Raw genomic sequence first — 17730 nt, 5'->3', positions numbered from 1 at the left:
CCCCCCCCCCCCCCCCCGCCGCCGCCCCCGCCGCCGGAAACGCCCAGGCTCGTACCCAACGAGATCGCTCCTCCGCCGCCACCACCGCCACCGCCGCTGCCGCCGCCGCCGCCGGAAACCGCCATGGCTACCGCGGTATCCGGGTGGAGGAAGTTACGCCGTTGCTCCATCCGCTCGGCGTGCTGCGCCAGACAGCGGGTCAGCTCCTCGGGCAATAGCTCCAGCTGGCCCTGCAATGAGGTCAACTTCTCCTCTAGGCCGACCAGACGGTCCTCTAGACCCACCAGACGCTCCTCCACCGCGTCCTGCCGCGTGCTCATGTCCGAGACGATCTCATAGACGGTGTTTTGTGTCTATCATGGACGAGACAATGCGTTAGGTAGAAGTCAAGAAGCTTACCTGTACCCAGATTCTGTCATTTTTAACGTTTTATTTTTCATAGTTCAGTATTATACTGTTATTGTGCGACGACAATATAACTTTTTATATACTTACTTTTTGACATTGTCGTCAAAAGTAACAGAATCGGGGTACTGGATGATGTAGAACAACATTACGTTTACAATCATAAATCGCTTATTTTATGCAACTATCGTGAAAAACTAACTTCCTCTTCTAAGTAATTACGGATAAATAATAAAGACATTATTGAGTCAATAGAACTAAATTTGTTTGCGACAAAAATGAGAATAATTGATAAAATCCTGATTTGAAGGTCAGTTGTTCTATCTAAGCAACCACGGAAGCTTTGAAATGTAATCCGTTTCAATCCCCTCTGTACGCTGCTGCAATATTCCATCAAGCTTTACGAGAGGATGCAGGTTTCCCTTGTTAGCACAGAATCTCACCTTGGCCATGTCCGTTATAGTGTTGGCGTTGTCCATCAATTTACGCTGATCCATTTTCACCTTTCTGAGTCTGAAATTTCGAGGTAATTGCGAAACAGAGTGTGATTATGCATTGGCCTAACTACGGTGACCTAATACGGCCCGAAGTGGTGTCGACTTACGCGTATATGGCCAACAGAAATTTCCGCTGATGGGTCCTCACGCGTCCGGGATTGACGCGCTTCACCAAGCGGGTGTGCTTGTAAATCAGCCACGTTTCCCGCAACACGTTCGCCGCGGCGTTCTTCAACTGTAACAGAGCAAACAACGTTTATTGTCACTCAAAGCTCCCTTCGACACTGAACCTTCCGTCGGTATCTAACAGGGTCTTTGGAATCATATCAATATTGTATTGGAAATATATCCTCATCGCTTTTAAGGCTTTAAAAAGTTTTTCAAGGTTTCTACCCTAGACGATGAAGAGATCATTTATTACGTCCTCAGGGTTAGATAATTTTATTTATAGGCTAAAAGAATGCCTGCCCTCTAGGATGTATACATGGTGTACTTTCGCAATTCGAGAAGAAATTATTCAAACTATATTCGCTGAGTAAACATTATGTTATAGCAATAATTGCACAGTTTGCTAACTATGATATTAAATGTCACGGTCAATTATCCCTTTGAGAATCTTGAGGAGGGTTGTCTCAAGAAATAATTAAAGCCCCCGTTAGGAACATACGTTCTACACGCGTATTTTGGCTTCGTACGAGTGTCAATTAAAAAGAAAAAAAATTGCAAGATCACGTTTCTCTCTCATTAATTACATCGTGTTATACCAGTATATTGCCAAGGAAAAAGAGCATTACGCTCGTTACACAAATCTTACATGGCTCAGAGAAAAAAAAAGTGTTTTGAGAGGACTGACGTTTGTTTTGTTGCCGTGCTGATGGGATCAGATCGATTTCGCTTATGCAATGACGTGAAAAAAAGCGATATGCGTCTGAGGGTTAAAACAGCGTAAAAAGACTCGTCGATACAGTCACGTGTATAGCTCTACGTTACCACTCCTTGATATTTGCAAAGTTTATAAATAAACGCTAGCTAATAATTATTTCAGTAGCCGTATGGTTGAAGGCTTCGATCCGGAGGTGGAGAGAAGCGGTCGTACTTATGCAACCGCACGTTCACGTTGTGCGATCAATCTAAATCCTAAATAGAATATTTCGAATTACGATTTCAATCAAAGCGGTTCGTCGGAATATTACAAAAAAAAACAATATTTTTAGACGTGCCTTTTTATTTCTGAATAATTCGAAATATTTCTAAATAAAGTCCGCCTGCCTTCGCGTGCGGTAAGATTACAAATCGCTGCATTAACTCTTTACTTCTGACATCGGCCGATCGATTATGTCACGATCTGCGGAACATGTACAACGAGTTGTCAAGGGTCTCCTCGTAGAGAAACTAACGATGGAAATGTCCATTTTTCCAGCTCCTGCGTTGTTCTTCGAATTCTAAATTAGTGCTGAATTTCTCAAGTGACTTGCGGGCTCGTTGATTTTGTTTTTGTCCTTAAAACTGAATTGCCGTTAAGGACATAACTTCCAAATCCCGTGTCCCAAAGCGCTCGAAACTCCTGCAAGTTTTTGTTCTAGCTCCCAATATTCACTATTCAACTCCTAACTGCAGGCGGCCGACTTTTCAACTTATAATTTAAGTTCAATGAAACACGCTGGTGAATTATGGTGTCTATTATTGTTATAAAGTGTACTAGAAATGGCAAAATTTTCCGTGCGATATATGTATATCAGAAAGCGAGTTTTGCAGCAAACGTTTTGTTATCGCGACTTCCTTCAAGCTGCCTTTTTATTTGTTTAGAAGTTTGTTAAGATGAAATCGATCGATGTCATTTCGTAATGTTAAGAATAACACAATTTGTAAATAATTGAGCAAATTACATAAAAATAATGTTAAAAAATGTAAATTTTAACATAAATGAATAAAATATCCTCATTTAACATATTATAAATGTTAATTTTATTGAAATGTATTAATTTTATTAAAACATGTTAACACATTGTAAATACTTATTAATTCATTTTTTTAATTAATTTTATTGAAAGAATATATTTCTACAATTTGATTACAAAATGTATCTATATTACATTCTTGTGATAATTTTTATATAATGCTTGTATTGCTTTTTAATATATTCATATTGTATTAAATAAATACAGAAATTTAGATAGACTTTAGGACATGTCAAATATATTAAATTTAAAACAAATTTTCTAACTGCGAGAGAAACGTTGCATTTATTTATCTGAATGGATAATTCAATAATACTCTTCACTACGACACGTATTCTGTTCGACTTGTTTAATATAAAAATACTGTAAAAAACTGTTCGAGTATTTAAATTTCTCGAATCTAAACTTCTCAATTCGAAATCCTCATAGTTTTATAAATTTCTAAACTCTACTTCATAGATTTTCTTAAAACTTTTCTTTCGCACATTTTTATTGTTCTCATCATATTTTAAATTTCTTTCTTGGAGATTAAATATCCAAATTTTCGAGATTATTAGGTGACATTTTTAGATTTTTGGATTCGCATTCTCCCAGATTTTCAGAATTCGTCGTTTCCGCTGTTTCTCTTCCTAAAACTTCTGACATCCGTCGTCGCGGACTTTTAATATTATCTATCTCGGTACCGCAATATAAAAATTAAGAATTCAGATTAGCAATGAAGGGAAAGTTCTGCCTAAAGGTCAAAGCGACTTCATGCAGCCCGCTTATTTCCGAGACAACCTTACTCGCAGTGGGATACTTTCTTATTACGTGGCTCAGCCAGAAAATTACGTCGCACTATATATATACATAGAGAGTGATATCCATCATGCTCTCATTACGTGCTTAATTCGCTTTCCTGATTCTTGCGGAATACTTTCAGCGAGTGTAATTTCGGAACCACCTTTGCAATTACGTCCATTACTGCTACTGTTCTCTTTGTTTAAGAAATTTTATACCATCTTTATGTTGAAAGCCAAGCATTACCTCTATCATCATTAGAGACTTTTTACCGTAAAAAATCAAAACGTTAAAAACTTTAAGAACTTTGCAATTTAAATTTAAATACGCGTAAATTGAGAAATTTTTTAAATTTCGCGAGCGTTAATGAGTTCGTTAATTACTCATCAGTTTTTAATCTATTTTATTCAAAATATACGTTGATATTTAAATCGTTTCGTATACCATCTAAGAATAATGGCCAAAAGACGACTTGATATAACTTTTTCTTTTATTACTACTTGTCGTTTTACTTCGAAAACTTATTTACTATACATATCATTAAAAGTTGGCTCCCTTAATTCAGAAACTTGCGCTGGATATGCAAGAACATCGCATAGTTAATTGTTACAATACAGAAAAGTAACTTGGATACTTGTAAAATTCCTAGCTTAATCTTCTGTATTTAAGCAAGGATAGTTATTTGAACAAAAAGAAAAGCCCTTTACGTCCCACCATATTATTTACAGGAATTCTATTTAATCCCTTGTATTTTGAATTACTTTTTTTAAACTAAATTGATTTAACGATGATAAGTGTATACATAATAATTATTATTTTAACAAAACTTCACGAAAAGTTTTGCAAAACCTGCGATATAACAAGTCTGCAAATCGAAAACTGAAAATCAATTTTTCTGAAGTTATTTAAGCTACATTTTACGAGCTAAATGAATGTTTAAACAAAAAGTTTCAAGCAAAAGAGCAGGCATATATCTCTTCATTATATCGGTCGATACAAAAGTGGTACGTACTATTGTAAGGCTATTATAGATTAGTATAGACTAATATGAGACTAGTACACCAGTTCTCTCTATAAATTCCAAGTACTTTCTCTGTTCGATCCGACTATTCGCTAATCTTTTACAATCGTCTTTTTTCAACATATACGGTCAATAATTTTAAATCAGTATTTCTATCGTATTAAGAGTCTGTTATACCATTTATTATTTTACATCTGTTAATAGAAATTGTTACGTAAGTGTTGCGAGCGTTTCATCGCGGCAACGTGACTCCCTTTTCTCCGTATATATTATAACCGCAAAGCTACTATTAACACAAAGGTCTTATGATGCAACGGCTAGGACGGAACGCCACAGACAATACCATAGCCTTACCCTTTTCGTTAATTGTGTGTCCATCATAAAGTTGTGCACGTGCTTCTCCGCCCGGGTAAGCTCAAGCTTCCTGGAGACGACTGCTACCAGCAAAGCGGTGCAACCCGCGCCCTGAAATTTCAGGAAAATGCAATTTCTCGTGAGCTTCTCCTTCACATAAAATTTTTAGATCCTGAAACTTCCACTTTCCGCGCACTCCTTTTAAAAACCTTAAGTATATACGTCCGCTTCCCGAAAGAATCTTTCTCCGATCCCTCGATGATCCCTCGAGCTAGTCTCAAGTTGAATGTAATGAAAAAAATCGTTTTGTTTTATTCAAGATATGTCCTAATAGCGACAGCTTCTTACGGTCCTTTGTTCTCTAATATCTTCGGAAAGTCTTCTCTTCGAGTTCGCAAGTAAGAAGTTTGATCAAACTTAAGGAGTCTGATCAAAAGAATATGGTGAGTGAACAAATGCGTATGCCATTGAACTAAAAATTGAGGTCGCCGATAAAAAAGAAGAATTTTCGAAGACGGTCCAAGATCTACAAAAAATCGTAACAGTATCCTTGCAAACTGCAGAATAGAATAAGCGAAAAAAAAAGGAAAAAAAGAAAGAATCGTTTAGTTATTAATTGACTTAATGCGATGCTTCGATTTGTACAATATTTAGTATACTGAGAAAAATATTCTGATTAAACAAAAAGACCCAACCAGAATAACATTTTGGTGAGATTAAATAGAATTTTTCGTCTCGCCAAAATGCTATTCTAGTTGTATCTTTTCGTTAGTTTAAGAATATTTTTTTCGCATGCGGAAAACATTTTTGGTATTTGTGAGTCTAATTGCATGGCTTATAAAATTATAACTGCTTTCGGGAATATATTTTCTTTTGGCATAGAACATAATTATTCTTACTAATTAAATATAATTATTATTAATATTACAAGCAATAATAATTACTATAATAAAAATTGAACTTTTAACCATGCAATTGTAGTACAAATACTAAAAATTTTTCTCTCATTATCAGTATAATTAAGAGAAAAGTTAAAAAAAAAAAATTTCAAATAGCAATTTTTATCATAATAGAGTTACTAGTTTAGTTGATTTTTATTAGGCAAAATCTGTCTCATTAATCACTGAATTATTTGTTCAATTGTAAGGAAACGACATGATTAGAGAGAATTGTTTTTCATTTGCTGCTTGCAACTAATAGCAAAATTATTCTAAGTGCAGAGTAATTTCACAGAATTTACGAGATGCATCTACAACATTATATAGACAAATTATTTGTATTTGTAACTATAATTACATGTTACTATATAATTATAATTGTCGTTGCTGTAATGTTAGTAATAATAACTGTATAATGTAGAGTTGTATCAATAAATATATGTTTGACAATCAAAACTATACACTGAAAGAAAAAAATTGGTTGAATGCAACCTGCCAGTCTTTTCTCTTTTATCATTATATCATAAAAATGCAGTTACCTCTCTCATGAAAACGGATTTCGGAGCATATTGTAAATTATGTTCGTGACTGAATTTTCAGAAACAACTTGGAAAGCGGAAGTTTCCGAGGAATTAGCTTGTGTTGTTGGAACTAGCGCTGGTCAAAGCTCGGCGCTAACCACGAGTGCTAACGGATTAGTGGGGGAGCGCGGGTGGATGGAACAAGATTGGGAAGGAAGAGATGGATAATGGATAGGGAAGTGTGATAATATAATAAGGAATGGCTTGGGCGTCGCCCCCCGAGGGAGCGAGTGGACGTGGCGTTTATTGCGTCTCCAAACAATGCCTTTAATTACTAGCGGTCACCGTGCGATCGTAAACTCGAAAGCGCCGAAACCTGATGGCGGTGCGCAAATCAAGTGATCCGCAACTCGGACCGGCACACGAGCGAGATCGATCGATTGTCCGCTCAGTAGAGCGACGCTCATTACGCTTGTCCAGCAGTAATGAAGCTTGGAGCTTAATGCACGAGTTACATCGGGTTACATGCCTGCGGAGTCGCGCGTCTCAACTCGGTTGCGGTCGCGTATATTGTGCCCCGGTAGTTTGTGGTAACTACGGTAAGGATTAATGACCGGTGTAATCGACAATACGGCGCTCGTAATCCGACAATCGTAATTTTCGACGTCCTTAGCAAAATAATTTTGCTAGGACAAGTCGCGCAAAGTTTAAGTTACTGAGAGAAAAGTGTGCGGTATTTGTAATTATGATTGAACAATAAAATAAATAATACTTTTACTGTCATTTTTATAATCATTACTGCAATAATAATAACTTCATAATTATAGTTCTATCTTCTTGAAAAGTTATATCATCGTGATGATTTCAAATTTAATATAGCAAAATGTCAATGATCTGAAGAAATAAATGAAATAAAAATATTTTTATAAAATAACCAATATTTTTATGTATTAAGTGCAATCACAATTATAGTGAATATAACTGTTTGTTTAACATTTGCTTGCAATTTATGTGATAATAACAACTAAAAAAATTTGTATAAGAAAAATAAAGAACAATTATTTTCACAATATATTGCATGATTGCGTTAGAACCACTATATAATTAAATTATAATAATTGCAATCATTTTTTTCTCTCAATAAAGAAATCCAAATATCTCCTTTTTTTTTCGTTTGAGAAAATAATTTTAATTAAAAGAAAAATATACAATTACTTTCGAGTTAAAAATCTTTCTTGCAACAGCGTTACATTTCTCTCGCGGACCGTCATTGTACGTTTCACGCAGTACGTTTATCAACGTTACTGCGTCTCTATTACAGGATCAACGTCGCAAGTAATGCATTAAATAATCGACAAGAGTTCGCGAGAACGGTAAGAATCTCGATTGTATAAGCTAGCTTTATGTTCTGCATTATTCTCATCCTTACCATCATTCCGGTGGAGACGGCTATACCTCGACCGCAGTATGTATTGGGCACGATGTCGCCGAAACCGACGCTCAGGAACGTGATGGCGATGAGCCACATGGCGTTGAGGAGATTTGCATGTTCCTCATCGTGGAATCTGCGGTAGCGAAATGACAGACGCATAATTAATTGATGAAGCGTCCGTGCGAAGATGATTATCTTGATATCTTACGTTTCTAGACCCTTAGACTCTTTGTGAGATGCTACGAGTTGAATATTTCAGATTTCCACGATACTCGAAACTTCAAGACTTTAGATTTCTAAAAGGATTGAAAGTTATAGATGCTCTATTCAGAAACAGATAATCTCTTTTCGAACTATCCTTAAGAGGATATCGAGAATAATTAGATTCGGAGCACCGTGTAATGAGCACCTTTCATGCATTACGCGCTTTAATTGATATTAAATTCCGTGGGAAACGGTCATTTCAAGATATCTGTTTTAATGTTCGCGACATTAGAAAGACATTACGGTTTAGATTACCAAATGCCTCGATTCCTCTTTTTATTGATGACTCGATACGTTCGTTTTGTCGTAACCGGCGTTTAATCTTCACCGGACGGCTGAGCGACCGCTTTAGGGGTGAGCTACGAGTAATGCAGAATGAAAGACAACATTATGCCCCCCACGAGATTCATTATCGGGCGCAAAGAGGATTGGAACGACAATGCGAGCGACGTGCCAGGCTGTAATCCAACGTCGTAAAGCGGCTTTAACGGCCACGTTACATGGCCGATGTTACATGATTTTGCTACATGATTTTGCCTTCGACTGGTGAAACCATCTTTTAGAGCTCATTAAGGGTTCCGGTTTTCGATATCTAAGAGCCAATTCGGTCGGTTGATTATATCAGCTTCGCCGGACAACAAATTGTAATCGCGAAAAATCTTAACCCTATACATCTCTATTGATTGTTGTCGGTGTCGTTATGTGTCGTTGCGCAGCTTTTTCACCATACAAAATATCTGTGCAACGACACATAATGCCATCAACACCTATCGATAGATGTATGCAAAATAGCACCCCAGATAGCAAGCTGACGTTACTCGCCATTTTGATATCAAAAGGACATTAAAGACGTTATTTTCATGTCAAAATAACGTCAGCTGCTACCTGAGAAGGTGATGTACATAAAGAATCGTGTATTCTTTACTAAGGGAATAATTTTGGTATTTGTAAATTACTACCATAATATAAGTAATAATAACTATGTATATGATAGTTTTCTATCAAGTATATGGTTGTCAAAAATGAATTGCATTATTCATTTTTTTCCGTTAGTAGCATTTTTCATGTCAAATATTAATTTGTAATAGAACACAGCACTTACAATCCATTGTACAAATTTTACCCATTTGTACAATAAAAATTTTGGCACTTGTAACGTTTTTTCATGACGCACTTCAATTAATATTATTAATTAACATGAGTTAAATGGGTTTTACAGATCTAGTATCGGTAATTATATTATAGATTTTGGTTTCAGCTTTGGAAGATTAATGTCTTTAAATCGTAGCGCAATAACATTTTACTATCGTAAGAAAAATTAGCGACAAAAAGGAAAATCTTTTCAATGAGATTAACCCGTGTAACGAACTTTACTCTTCCACTGTCACTTGACTCCGATAAAATTGATGACTCGCGCTTGATGTAACGAACGGTCCACTCCATAGAAATCCCATGAAACGGATTATTCTCGTAGTAACGCTGATTGCATGACTGATTGTTGGCCGCGTACCGTGAAAATCGCTTTATTGTCGTGGAAATTTGGACGGCCACGTACAGATGCACGCTGAATAAAATATCATTCGTATTTCGTGACAATTTCCGGTCCCATAATCCGAGAGTGAAATTGGCCCGCACAATGCATACGTTGATGTGAGAGCAAATTATCAAATTGATTTTTTAATTTTGAATTTAGATGCAAATACGCGACCGCAAATTCAATAATCTCGAACCGCACGCATTAGAATAATACCTCGCTGGTCGATATCATACACGATTTATTTCGTAAAATGGATCTGGAAATATTTATTTATTTTTGTTAAATAAATATTCTATACGCAGTTTATGAGAAAACTGACAGCAGCGGAAATTCGTAATAATGATTGATAATGATAATCATAAAGCACATAATTTATTACTATATGATGTACTGAAAATCATGACGTTAAACTTTATTAAATATACCGCAACGTTTACAAAATAGAGATTTAAATGAATTTAATACAACTGTTACTATAATGTTTCACATAATATATGCTTGAATTGACAGTAATGGAAATTGATAATATTTTGCCACAGTTATAATTCGTAACATCATAATTTGTAATATTAAACATCGGCTAAAATATCGTTAATAAATTACTGACAAAAATGGACATTTAAAAAAATTACGATTATTAAAAAAAAAATCATTCGATTACAGACATATTTTTTATCGGTACTTCATGTACGCGGCGTATTTACATAATAAAATAAAAAAATAAAATTATTAGAATAAACATTGAATAAAAATTGAAATTCCCTTTGTAAATACCGTTTTATTTGCTGAAACATTCCGCGGGGCAATGCGATTCGAGATATTCCCGTATTCATTTAGCATACGTCGAAAATTTATCGGAAAGCCGAATGTTCCTAGCATTATCGAGCGTATTATCATAATCGACTATCGAGTAAAGGTGGAGGGCGATAAATCAAATACGAGCCATTTCCGAAGATTGCCCTACGAGCAACAATGAAACAGCTAGCCTACATTATCACGGTTTAACACCGTTCATCCTGCACCGAGAAAGCATGCAGAATGCTAGAAGCAGCCAGTAATACGTCGACACATATTTCGCCGAATGATAAATATTTCAGTTAAGGACGTGGGTGGAAAACTCCCATCATCCATTAAGAAGAAGCGAGTGGGTTTTAGAAGACGGCAGGTAAGAAGGATCCTTTTTCTCCGAGCTATACATGGTTGTAGTGATCAATGGCAGACGCCTTATATCGTCTGGGTGAAGATTGATTATTCCTGAAATCGGCGATAACTATTTACGGCAAGAATTTAATTATCAGTCAGTCTCCAAGACCCGTTAAATCTCCGCGATCGCCAGCCAGCGACCCCAATCGAGGATTCCGACCCGCTTTGGCGGAAGGATGCACTGAGATTTATTATTACGGCGCGGTAGCGCGACAGACGGACGCGCCATTAGGTCGTAGATCAATCATCGTACGCAAATGAGTCGCAACCCATAGAGCTGTATATGATTCCGAAATGCACGTGTCACTGCTCTTCCTCCCTTCGAATAATGGATCGCGTGGATAAAACGAGATCCGTTACCATTGCTAACAGCTTCAGTTGCTATATCGCGTAGCGTGAAGAAATCATATCTTCTTATCAAAGAATTTGCATCGAGAGAAAAGTGTTCAGTACTTGGGATTGTAATTGCATAGAAAAATAATTATGGTTGGGAGTTCGATTTTTAAGTTATTATTACTATAATTTTAGTAATAATAATTAGATATATATAGAGTTATACGTATTGAAAAATATAGTAAAATATATATATATATAAATTAATAACTATGAAAATGTGACTATGGTTGTTTATAGTCGTTTTTGGTGCTAATTATATTATATATCTTTATATATATGGAGCTATAGATATATTTATTACTGTATACATAGATATAATATATATTATATTATTGCTACATACGAGTAGTAATAACTATAATAATGAAACTCTTAACTATTTTACCATGTAATTATACAAATATTAAACACTTTTCTCTCAGTGCAACACAAAAAGCAAAAAAATAGCAACGATGTTTTGATTAGTATATCCGGTAAATACAAAAAATGTAATTGAGCTACAAGTTTTATTCATTTGAAATTTTCACGACAAAACAATATTTATTGACGTATTTATTTAAAACTGTAGATTTAAACAAATATTTATTCATAAATGTTTCATAAATAATTTGCCGAGTATTCGTATTCAAATAAAATGCGAACTAAAGAAGAAAGCTCTAATAAGCAAACTTTTTCTCCTTAATAATAACTAATGACCTGTAGTAAGTAAATATTTGGCTTTAGTGATAGAAAATCATTTACTTTACTGTTTTCACACTAAATTTTGTCATATCAGCTTTACTTTTATTTCCCTACTTAAAATTTGAATTTGAATATAGAATGATAAAGATGTTTACCTTTCTCTTAACAAGATCGTCAGAGATTATATCAGCTTCTAATACAAACGCACTTATAAAACATGTATTTTCTCATGTCTTGACTTACTTATAAGTAAATGTAATTATTTAATTGCTTATGTAGTTTGTAAAATATTTTGCCTTCGAACTTTACTAAAATTGTCTAAACGTGACTATACCAAGATGAAAATGAGAATTATTGTCTATGTTTTTACTAAAGAAAATATTTAATGTAATCTACAGAGTAGGAGTGAAAATGCCAATTAAAGATGCATGATCATGCTTACAAATATATTCATTTAAACTGAATAAAAAGTATTTATTCGTTTTCCATACATAAAACATTATATTTATACTCTCGTATTTATATTCATGATTAATTCATTTATTCGAATATTGGATATCGGCTACACTAGTTTTGATAGCATTGATAGAAAACTGTTAGATGTCGAGGATTGAAAAATTTTGATTAATGAGGCTTGATATAATAGAAACAAATGACAAATCTATTACTCTATAGAGCCAATGTAATCCAAGATTTTATTGACGCAGGGAATCAAAAGCATGGAATAAACGATAGTGCGCGTGACTTATCTTCTGTACACAAGTAGGGTTGGATTCTCTTACCTCTCGCACTGTCGCAGTGTCCACGAGGCGATGATCCACAGGGAGACCATGAAGACTAACAGCACCGTGCCCGGGCAGATGGTCATCAGGGTCTTGAGGACGAACCTGGTGTTAAAGTTGATGCGATTCAAGGCCCCTATGCTTCGCGACGACGCGTCCGTGAAGAGTTTCGAGTGCAGCAGCATCACCCGGCAGATGAGGTAGAGCCTGAGGAACATCGGCAGCGAGAGAGTGACGTCGTACGGCACCCACTTGGAGCCGATGTCGCCGTTCTTGTTCGCCAGCTTAGTCGTCCACAGGAAGTAGTACTCGCCCGGGATCGGGTGGATCGCGCAAATCGCCAGCTCCACCGAGATTTGCGCGATCCGCTGCCAGGTCATCGCGATCCGCCAGTCGTCCGCGCAGTTATCGATCATGAACAACTGTCGCCCGACAAAAGAAAACGGACAGATAACAAGAGATAACACTCTCACAGCCGGAACGTGTCTGTCTAATGTCGTCTGAAGTTTTGTGTGCTTAAATCGGAGAAAGACTTTTTTCCTTAGAAATATACCCAAGCAGAACAAACAGTCATGACGGTATCAAAATGGCTCCAAAATAATAATAAAAAAAAAACCGTTAGATTCTTTAAGTTTCAACGATAATAAAAAGATACAAATTCGGACGCTGCAATTAGTGCGCTAAATATTTAATAAAAAGATAAATTTCACATATATTGACACTGATGCTTGGCATTTGATTATATAATAAAAGAAGATACATTTCAGTTACCAGCACATACAAAATAAAATACAATTGCATCGTTAAATTATTGTGCAATCTGTCTACGAAATTTTTGGCGGCCAAACTCCACTCCATAACAAGTCAGGGAGTATTTATTTCATAACTATAGACGACTAGATGACAATGAAACAGTTAAGTCTTCAACACGCAAACATATGTGTTCAAATATTAATATAGCAAAAAAATTTGGCAATCCTCCATGATGGGAAAAAAGGGTGTACATTGAGAAAAATTGGTAGGTACATATATAACCATTTATTCTGTTGATATGTGACTAATAAAAACTTTTTTACTTTTTCATTTGAAAACTGTATTGTTCTAATTAAAATTTGGTTAAAATAACAAAAATTTTGTTGTAATCAAAATTTGATTAGACTAATCAAATTTTTATTAAAACAATGCAATTTTGAAATAAAAAAATAAGAAAGTTTTTTGTTAGCCGCATATCAACAAAATAAATTTTATATTGTACATACCAAAACATTTCTCTGAGTGATATATAATATTTACTTAAAAGGAAAAAAACAATGGTCAAAGTGGCTAGAACACAGTCAAAAATCAAAGAACGAAACCGAGCAGTAGACATGATGGTTACACATCTCAGTGAAAACAGTTTTTACTGAGATATATAACCGTCATGTTTACACGTTTCGCTCTTTGATTTTTGGCTGCGGTGTTTTGAGCACTTCGACTGTTTTTCCTTTTTTAAGTAATTATTTTATACTCTTCTTTCACGATGCGGAGGACTGCCTAGTTTTTAAATATTTGAGCACATTCGTTTGCGATTTTGAGGACTCAAACATTTTTTTGTTATCGTCCAGTCGTCCAGCGGATGAATATTCGATAATATTCCCACCAGGGATGAATATTCGATCCCTGTCTTGTTATGGAATGAAGTTTGGCCGCAAGAAATTTCGTAGACGGATTGCACAACAATTTTATTAATGACCATTGTTTCTATTTTTATATGCGCTGATAATGGCTGGAAAGCAACTAAAAAACGTTCTTTTATTATATAACCATTAGTTTTAATACATGTGAAATTAAATTTTTAATTAAATATTTAACGCACTAATTACAGCATCGATTTCTAGTTCTTAATTTTAATTTTTGTATTGTTTTTATTGACTTCAAAATGATTATAAAAGGTCACTTTTCGATTCATTTTAATGCATCATGTTGACATGACCTGTTTGTTCTGCTGGATTATTAAAAGTAATAATCTATAAATTATTACTTAAAACATTATTTCTGTATTCAAATATTTAAATATCCCCAAGAATTATTCGGAGAAATATTTGCTTTTGTAATAATATTTCTAATATTATTCTCGATGAATTTAAATACTTGAATATTACTTCGATAATTATTCCGAGGAATGTTTAATCAAGAGACGCTTTATAATGATTATTTCACATGTTCTTTTTGAAGATCTCGGGTATTTACTTTCCTTTTATTGAATATTCCAATAAGTTTTCATCGACAAATCTACGATTAATATGTAATACGACTGAGAGTTAATTGAAACATATTATTAACTGTTCAGTTACTCGTCGAAGCTAAACATTATTGAAAAATGTCTATTAAGCCCGTCTATCTCGCACGTTTGTTCGTCGAGCGTACAGATAAATGTGAATAAATTAATGCTCAACCCTTCAGTATTATCATACGCATATTCAAAGCAATTTTTCGGTACGTCGACTGATATTGATTGCGCGAAATTGCCAATCGAGACAAATGAGCCCACGTATATCCCAGCGATAGGAGAGCTCGCTCTTTGAGCCTCCAGCCCGATTAATATGAATTCCAGCCGCTTTGCCCTGACTTGATTAAAACGCTGCGCCACGTACTGATTGTTTATCGCCGTTTATCCCGTGCGAGAGAACGTGTCGTTGTAACCGTACACACGCCACCGCCATTCCAGTAACAAATCATCCTTAACTCGGTAACGATCCTGTCAGATCTAAACAGATCGTGTTAAAGGACCCTACACTCTGCAAACACACGTATCATTCGAGGCACGTAATACGTGATTTGTATCGGACTTTTTTTTCCGTTTTTCATATTACTCATTTTCTTAATCGGAAAGATTTTCATGGATATAAACGCACATTTTCATGTATCATTTGTAATTTTTTACTCAACGATATAACTCTCATATAATACATATGTTACATGATACACGTGTTACGTTACAATTATAATGTTGAATAGAAAATACAACAAGTACATTATATGTAACTTGATGTTTACTCATTATTCATTATTTTTTATTTTTTTTTGTATATTAGACCCGCGCACAGCATAAATAAACAGTAATATTACATTAATATTATAATTTCCCATTCAATGATATAAATTTAATATATGTTGTATAGTATAACAGTTATATTGTCGAGAATAAAATCATAAATTCATATAAATTTTTCATCATAAATAATCTAGAAAATCGCAGCTTCTAAAATATTACAGTATTGAGAAACGTGAGACTGGTATGCAGATCCAACCTGACTTCATTAATTACTTATTACGCGATATCAGATTACTATTATCGGAACACTATGCGGGAGGTCATTAGGACTTGAAGCATCATAAATCATCCCTTAAGTTTCCCCCGCTCTAACGTGTCGGTTGGAACCACACGATTTTAAACTTCGCCGCTTCGACAATAGAGTTGCTCCACTTTAAGGATCTCCAGGATCTTCGGAATATGATACATCCGTCACGAGATGTGGAGATCTTTTATATCTTAGCGATATCTCATCCGCGTGATACATCGTGGATACTTTGCAGCCCGTATCTCTCAGCCAGCGCTGAGGCCATGGAAGATGCGACCCGCCGACGTCCTGAATAGATTAGTATAATGCAGTGGGAGTCCATTTATCCGGTGGGATAATCCGGAAGATACGAAGATTGTCGCGTAACGTGGAAAAGTGAAAAAAAAATTCACTGTGTACCGTGAAACCATAAAAGGTGAGATGTGCGACACAAAGACGGTTGACGATAGCAAAAATGCAAACTGCCGGATGCGCGCTGCGTGTATTTGAGGGTCAAACTCTCTTTGTAGGGTCGACTTGAACATCACTGATTTATGGATCCATGAATCTATAGTAATGTCATACCTTCTAACCTTCACGTTATCTGAGTGGCTGCAGAACCGTGGATACCCTATAACGAGCTTTGAAGTAAGAGGCTATATAGTATTACAGGATTCTGCGATGAGGGTAAAGATACACAGAATATTAATAGCGAATTTCGTAAAAGTGAATAAACATTCGTTAAACTTGCAATTCTGTTTTGTTTTATCAAATTTCGTTGGCACACAGAGAGAACGATTTTTTTGTTAAAATATCTAATCTAAAAATTTAACTGGATACAGATCTAAAAATAATTTTATTTATTGTTATTATAATTTATAATGTCAAATTGAACCTAATATAATTGCTCCTATTTAGTATATCGTCATTTTATACTAATACAATAATTAAATTTGACGCTATATTATGGTGTCAAATTGACACTATATAGTTTTAAATTTAATATTTAATAATGTTGGACCTTCAAAATAATTATGTGTATAGAACGCTTAAGCATCGATAATGCTGCAAAGATTTTTAATATTTTAGTAACTAATTTGAGTGTCCCTATATATGTATTTTAATGGTTAATTCAAACAAAATTATTTTTAAATTTGTATCTGAATTTTTATACATTTCAGCTAAACCTTCTTTTCCGTACAATTCATCCTTCTTTTTTTTTAATTTTTTTCTGTTAATTTTTTTTGTGAGAATTGACATTAGAAATCGAGTTATTCGATGTTATTCGAGTTATTCGAAATTAAATTTGGCTAAGTCGATGAAAAATTCATTCACGAAAAGAACGGTTTTGTTGAAGTGTCTAAAAGATATTAGCTAAATTTGAAAATTTTGTTGTACTCAAAATAATTATATAGGATGCTCAAAGTGGTTGCTGGAATATTAAAACTTTTTGCAGCTTTGCTCATCATTGAGTTTCCTACATAATTATTTTTATGGTCCAGCAAAAAAATTATTTTAAATCCTGTACTCATATATTAAAATTTTTAGAATACTTTAGTAAAATCATTCTTTCTGTGTATCTATAAAATATGAAAAAAGATACATATACATACTTATACATATATACTATATATATATATA

The 17730-nt window shown here is 34.8% G+C and overlaps 1 protein-coding gene across 1 annotated transcript in view; it reads right to left on the bottom strand.

Annotated features, from left to right (window-relative positions):
• LOC108753759 (small conductance calcium-activated potassium channel protein) overlaps window positions 1–17730 on the bottom strand; it is a 200423-nt gene that overhangs the window by 521 nt on the left and 182172 nt on the right. The window contains exons 8-13 of the mRNA XM_018495640.1: window positions 12770–13191; window positions 7904–8039; window positions 5016–5126; window positions 1010–1137; window positions 849–918; window positions 11–353 (exon numbers count right to left, since the gene is read on the bottom strand). Of these exons, the coding sequence (XP_018351142.1) occupies window positions 11–353; window positions 849–918; window positions 1010–1137; window positions 5016–5126; window positions 7904–8039; window positions 12770–13191 (1210 nt within the window). The remainder of the gene's footprint in view (window positions 1–10; window positions 354–848; window positions 919–1009; window positions 1138–5015; window positions 5127–7903; window positions 8040–12769; window positions 13192–17730) is intronic.

This window comes from Trachymyrmex septentrionalis, unplaced genomic scaffold (assembly GCF_001594115.1).
Source record: "Trachymyrmex septentrionalis isolate Tsep2-gDNA-1 unplaced genomic scaffold, Tsep1.0 scaffold114, whole genome shotgun sequence".
Lineage (NCBI taxonomy): Eukaryota > Metazoa > Arthropoda > Insecta > Hymenoptera > Formicidae > Trachymyrmex > Trachymyrmex septentrionalis.
The sequence above is the reverse complement of the archived record's forward strand: the minus strand, read 5'-3'. Positions and strand labels throughout refer to the sequence as shown.